Here is a 6,983-nt window from a genome sequence, read left to right on the forward strand (position 1 = left end):
GGGTGGAGGGACAGCGCAGGAGGGGAAGACCCTCTATGAGATGGATTGATTCAGTGACGGGGTAATCGGGATGGGTGTGTCAGAGGCAGTGCGGTTGGGGCAGGATAGAGCAGGGTTTAGGACTGTTGTGCATAGGGTCGCTATGAGTCGCAAACGACTCAACGGCACATAACAGCACAGCAACAACAAGTGTAACTTTGTGTCTGCCTACACATGCAGTTGTTTGCCTTTCTTCTGTTTATCTCTGTGTCTCTTCTTTAAAAAGGGCAACACTCATTTGAATCCACCTGCTGCTCTGAGGGAGGAAGAAAGCAATCTCTTCCCAAGACATTTACTGCCTCTGAAAACCCACTAAAAAGTCAGCTATAACAACATGACTTCATGTAGAAAGTGTTAAGTTAGCGGGCTTATGGAAGAAATCAGAGAGAATGAGAGAAAGCTTAATGTAGCTTATTAAAGGGGGGGGAAAGGGAGCTCCTGGGTGAAGTTCCTCATTCTGGGGATACAGAATTGGGAAGTCACCCTGCGAACTTATTGGGGAGAGTTTTTATAACAGAGTCTTTAGGGAGGGACATTCCACCCTGATTCATGATCCACTTGCTAGCTCAGACAGGCAAGGGCATTTGCTCTTCTTATCAACAGCAGATAAGGCTGTCAGCATTTGAATTCTGAATTCTTCATTGTTCTCTTTGGCCCCCTTTGTCCAGACTTAACAGGAAGCTCTGGTGGGACAGCCTGTAGGGAGTTGCACTGTGAACCCAAAGTTGTTGGTTCTCTGGTGGGAAGAATCCACTGATAACTCCCCAAGAGAAAGATTGGCCTCCTGAAAACTCGATGGAGGTTGGTTTTGAGTCCATGGCAATGAGTGAGTGAGTGAGCGATGACCTTCTTTTAATTTAACTGATACAATCCACAGAAACCTTATATATAAATAAGGCCATATTCACAAGTACAAGGATTTCAATGGTTCTACAAACCATAACAAACAGACAATAGTAGGAAATTTTCAGTTTTGTTAACTTTAATGAAGACTCATTTTTTTTTCCTCTCAAAAATTAGTCCCCTAAATAAATCTCTTTTATAAATTGTAAAGCAATCATAAATCTGTCTTTCATTTCAAAGAATGTTGGTAACTGAATATTACTTAGAAAACTGCCTCAGGAATTGTTGACAAGGACAAAGAAGGGGCCTGATGCAATGGGAGAAGTCATTCACTGATTCATCATCCTTGTGTTATCATAAAAAACTCTTTACTGCCACTGAAAACATGGTGGGAGGCTCACCTATGGATTGGTTCTGACTTAATGGTATATAACAGCTTCTGAATGTGAGTCAGAGATATATTCAAGGACAAATAATTTAGCAGATCCTGAAATCATTCCTGCTACTTGCTTAGATAGCACAGGATTTATTTAAACGATGAAGCAGTAACTGTAGAGAGGTGCTGTAGCATAGTCCATAGCGTGTTGAGTTACTAACTAAAAGGCTGCACTTCTTTAGTGGTTCAAATCTACCAGCAGCTCCTTGAAAGAATGATGGGCAGTCTGCTCCCTGAAGATCTACAGGCTTACAGGGGGCCCAGGGGGCTTAGTGGTAAGGAATTGCACTGTCAACCCTGGAGCACACAGTTTGAATCCACCAGATACTCTATAGAAAGAAAGTTGGGCAGTCTCCTCCCAAGTGATTTATTTTGTCTGAAAACCTGCTGGAGGGTCAACAAACAGTGGGTGCCCATTCAATGTTACACAACAACAATTAGGGCCACAGTGGGTAAACTCTGGCAGAACAGGAGAAGAATGTGGGCCAGAAACTCAAATTACTGAATATATTAAAAAAAAAAAAAAAGAAAGAAAAAGAGGACTTCTAAAAAAGAAAAAAAAATCACAAGCCCAGAAACCTGATCCAACTCAACTCATTGCAGTCCAGTAGAAATTGGCTCATAGTTGACTCTTCAGTGGATTTTCCGAGTCTACAAATTGTACAGATTGTCTGTTTTTCTTCCATGGAGCAGTTTGTGGATTTGAAGTGCTACTTTTAGGTTCATGGTGCAACTTCCTACCAACTAGGCCACCAGAGCTCCTAATGAAGGACCCTTATACCTCAGATTCCTGCCGCTGGAATCCCTGCTCTGCATTTTAAGAAAATGGTTCTTCTAGCTAGAAAACTTGTGCACAATTACATTCCTTCCTTTGGATTAAACCATTCTCTACATTTTTTTCTAAATGAAACAAGCCTGTCTACCAATATGATAGTTATTTCTGCCAAGATTATATAGTTCAGAAAAATGAATTCATAAAGTTTCCCAGGAAACTAGAATGTTGGCAAGAAATCATTGGGAACAACATGAAAATGCTGGTCGGTGGGTGGAGGTGAAGAGAGAATTTTGTAAACAGAATTTCAATGGGATCAAAGTAATACCCATCATGCAGCAGAGGTTCTGTGAAGGCTGGGGAACATAAGCTACACCAGAGAGAGTGGCTACAGACATGCTAAAGAAAGGAAAAAGCAAAATAGAAAGGAGGTTGGCTGTGCAGAAAAAAAACCCAGCAGCACATAAAGGCTCCAAGATGGAACTGGTGGAGCTAAATAGTAATTAGTGACTGGATCTGTACAAAGATTTAATTAATATTCTCGTGTTACAAAAGAGCACCTGCAAGACATGGCATATTCAACCCCTTAATAAACATGGATTCATGTTGGGCTAGTTAAAAAAAAAATTACTCCTGTGATTTGCTTTCAGGATAAGTTGACAAACAACTGCTTTGCTGTCTTTTGGGAGGTTTTTTTGGCTGAGTTATAGCCCTAGTTTGTTAATCATGTTCATCCTTGCAGATAGTGTCCCTCATTACACAGATTATTATAACTGAATGTTTTTCCACTATGTATTCTGTAAGGCAGCAGATGCAAATTTCATGTCATTGGATATCGCAATATTAACAGCAAAAGATGGCAAATTCCTTTTGTACATGAGGAAATATGCCCTTCTTGACAATTAACCTGTATAGCTATGCAAAAATGAATTGGTCATAAATTTTTGGTTCCAAACTCAGGATGTACTCAAACTAGAAATCATTCTATTTTTATGTACCATTTGGACCATGTTGTAAAGGCATAGAAAGCCCTGCATCCATAATATAAGTAAGAAAATATGATAAATTATTTTAAAAGATCACTTTTGTTATTTATTTTACATTAATTTCTTTGAATATTCAATAGCTTTGATTAATGTATTTTCAGTAAAGTTTAGCACAGCATTTAACTTCAAACAATGAAGAAATGTGAACACCATGAACTCTAACAGAACTAAATATGAAACAATATTTTGAAGACATTTTATCAGATAAAAAATGTGGTCATGGTATAAGAAAAGGTCACAAAAGGGTAAAAGAAAGATAAACCTATGGATTAATCTATCTCCTAGATTATTTTGAGTCTGACACAAATGCATGGTCTGTCTGTAAACAAAACACAAGAGAGACAGATAACAATTAATCATTTAATATTTGTTGTTTACAGTTTGTATTCTGGTTGAGATTTTGTAAAAAATTTCGCAATCACTTTAAATGAACCAGTAAAATTTTTGAGAAAAATGTCTTTGTTTTTATAAAGTGTGATGGATAAAGCAATAGCCTTGCAAAGATATTCATATTCTAATCTATAGTACCTATGGCTGGTTGGTGGAGGTGAAAGGTTTGTCTTATGTGGCAAACATTTTGCAAATGAGAAATTATCCTGAATTATGCAAATAAATCCAACACAATCAAGGATCTTTGTAAGAGAGAGATTGTTGCTAATTGCTTCACACTTGGCTCCAGTTCATGTGGATGCTGTGTACAACAAATTGAAACTCTTCCTAATTTTGTACCATACCCAATCTCTGATATGCTTAATCTCTTTGTTTCGATCACTTTGTCAATCCATTTCATTAAGAATACTCCTCTCTTTCACTGACACTTTACTAAAATGTGCCTGATTCATGGTCTTTTAAATCACTTGCTATGCATCTGAGAGCTGGACAATGAACAAGAATGACAGAAGAGGAATTGATGCCGTCGAGCTGTGGTGGTGGAAGAGTATTGACTATCCCATGGACTGCTAAAAGGACAAACATATATTGGAGAAGGTGCAGCCAAAGTGCTCCATGAAGGCCAAGAGGATGAAGCTTCATCCCACATACTTTGGCATGTTCCTAGAAGAGACTATTCCTGGAGAGGGGTATCATGCTTACAAGGGTGGAAAGTCAGTGAAAGAGAGAAATGTCCTTAACCAGATGGATTGACACAGTGACTGCAAGAATGGACTCAAGTATGTCCGAGTTTGTGAGGATGGCACAGACAGAACAGGGTTCAGTTGCTATGAGTCATACTCTACTTGATAGCACCTAACAACAGCAACAACTGCTTTTCCAAACATGATGTTCTTCTCCAACGACTGGTCCCTCCTTATAACATGCTTGAACTAAGTAGACAGTCTTACCATTCATTCTTGCTTCTAAGAAGCACTCTTGCTGGACTTCTCCCAAGAGAGGTGTGTTTGGGTTTTGGTAGTCCATGGTATACATTCAATATTTTTTTACCAACATCACAGTTCAAAGGCATCAATTCTTGTTAAGTGTTCCTTATTCATTGCCCAATTCTCACAAGCATATGAAAGAATTGAAAATATCATGACACTAGTGTACTTTTTTCTTTAAAGTGACATCCTTACTCTCTAACAATTTTGAGAGGTCCTTGGCAGCATAAAGTGGATTGATTTCTGTTTTTTCACTTGTAATTTGAGTAAAAGTTTACAAAATAGATTTTAATTCAACCATTAACTCACATTTTATTTTATTTCTTACTTCCTCCCTATAATTTAGATTTCCATTAACTCTATATGTCATTGTGTTGTCATTTTTATTAGTGATATATAGTACTGATGACATATTTATTGTATATTGGCTTGTCCTTCACTATATTAACCTGTGTCTATTATCTTTTTTGCAAATTTTTGCACCTTCCCTCTCTTCTGTTTGATTTCTTGTCTGTTGCTTCCATAGGTGTGAGTCCATGTAAAAGGAAATCTTTTATTTCTTCACTCTTTTCTTCATTACTTAATGTTGCTTATTGATCCATTGGTGAAGATACATTTTTCTTGTTTTATTTATGTCAAAATCGGGACAAATATCATGACACGGGCAGGGTCTTGGGATGATGTGCTTTGAAGATGAAGGAAGGGTCACATTTCAAGGGGATAGATAAGAGTAGTCTCTGAAAACTGGCAAAAGTAAAGACACAGATTCTCCTCTGGAATCTCTAGAAGGAATATAGTCCAGCCCATACCTGATTTTTGCTTGCTTCTCAGGAAGAAAGCCTATCTTTTACTGCACAACGAAGAACCTCAAAAACACCTGCTCGGGCAAAGCAGCGGCTTGCTCAGAACCCGGCAAAATGGAGCTCGAGGCCATGAGCAGATACACCAGCCCGGTGAACCCGGCTGTCTTCCCCCATCTGACCGTGGTGCTGTTGGCCATTGGCATGTTCTTCACCGCCTGGTTCTTCGTTTACGAGGTAATCTCTACCAAGTACACACGGGACATCTACAAAGAGCTGCTCATCTCCTTGGTGGCCTCACTCTTCATGGGCTTCGGGGTCCTCTTCCTGCTGCTCTGGGTCGGAATCTATGTATGACTGCCGAGGGTATGCATCTGACAGCTTCACTGAATCCCTGCTTTTGTAAATTAGTATTTTTTACTTTTTTTATTAACTAGTGCTGGAAGCGTCCCACCTTCTGCCCCACAATAAAGACAGGTGTGTGACGGTTAAAAAAAACAAAAACAAAACAAAACAAAAAACAACACACCTGCTCGAGGGTCAGCTATGAGTCCGCTCCTGCTTGCTGAGAATGAGTTTGAATTGAATACTTATCTAGAGGGAGATCTAGTGGTAGTCCATAGGGAGTTACACCTCTGACTCCAAGGCAGCACCTATCTAGTGGTTGAAATCCACCAGCTGCTTCTCTAGGGAAAGATGAGCAATCTTCTTCCCTTCCCTGAGATTTATAACCTTGTAAACTTGATAGTCACCTATGAGTTGGCTGCACCTCAATGACAATGAGTTGGGTTTTTTGCCTAATAAGGTTGGGACTGCTAACAGAGAAGTCAACAATTCTAAACCACCAGCTTCACCTGGGGAGAAAATAGAAAGTCTCTTCCTGTAAAGATTTACAGCCTCAGAAATCCAGGAGACAGTCACCAGGGAGATTACAATGAGAAAGTGAGTTCACTTTTAGACTTAGGGATAAAATAGCAACTTACAGGCAAATTTCCAAGGAAATTAGTCAACTTTCTCATCAAAATTTAAAAGAGGGAAATGATAAAGTTTTAGAAAACATTAAAACAACTACCATGAAGAAAGTGATATGAATATCCATAAACAAAAATGAACTCAGCACAAGGAGTATATTGCTGAACAATACAGTCAGCAATACCACAAAACAGAATTCAGCACAATAGGCTAAGCCAAACAAGTCAGAGAAGGACAATTACTGTAACAGACTACTATTCTAAAAATCTAAGGAAAGTTTACACACAGACAGTATTAACCAGGGTGGAAGATGGTAATAAAAAATTAAAAAACAGGTAAATTGGGTGAAGAGAATTTTACAAAGATGTTATAAATTAGTTACATAAATCTATTGTAATTTCTTGAACCCATTGTAAGATAATTACAATAGTTTCACATAATTAATATATTTATTTCACCCAGTTCATCTTGATCAACATATTATGATGTTCCCTTCACCCTAAGCCAATGGGGTCAGGTATGTCAGAAATTGTGAGGATGGCACAGGACAGGACAGGGTTCAGATCTGCTATTCATAGGACCTTTATGGATCATTCTTAATGGCACCTGACAACAACAGCATTGTCATTTATGTTATAAAATATGTATTAATTTCTAAAAAACTAACTCTGTGCTGCTTCACTTTATGAACCTTCTTAA

General features: G+C 38.5%; 1 protein-coding gene across 1 annotated transcript; it reads left to right on the forward strand.

The window, feature by feature from the left end:
* Positions 1-5,429: 5,429 nt before the first annotated feature.
* Positions 5,430-5,793, forward strand: LOC102855905 (transmembrane protein 258-like). The gene has a single exon (XM_006902102.1). It carries the CDS (start codon positions 5,430-5,432, stop codon positions 5,667-5,669), a length of 240 nt encoding a protein of 79 aa, XP_006902164.1. The 3' UTR covers positions 5,670-5,793.
* The last annotated feature ends 1,190 nt before the right edge of the window (positions 5,794-6,983 follow it).

Source organism: Elephantulus edwardii, unplaced genomic scaffold, assembly GCF_000299155.1.
Source record: "Elephantulus edwardii isolate Elephantulus edwardi_28Jun2011 unplaced genomic scaffold, EleEdw1.0 scaffold00369, whole genome shotgun sequence".
Lineage (NCBI taxonomy): Eukaryota > Metazoa > Chordata > Mammalia > Macroscelidea > Macroscelididae > Elephantulus > Elephantulus edwardii.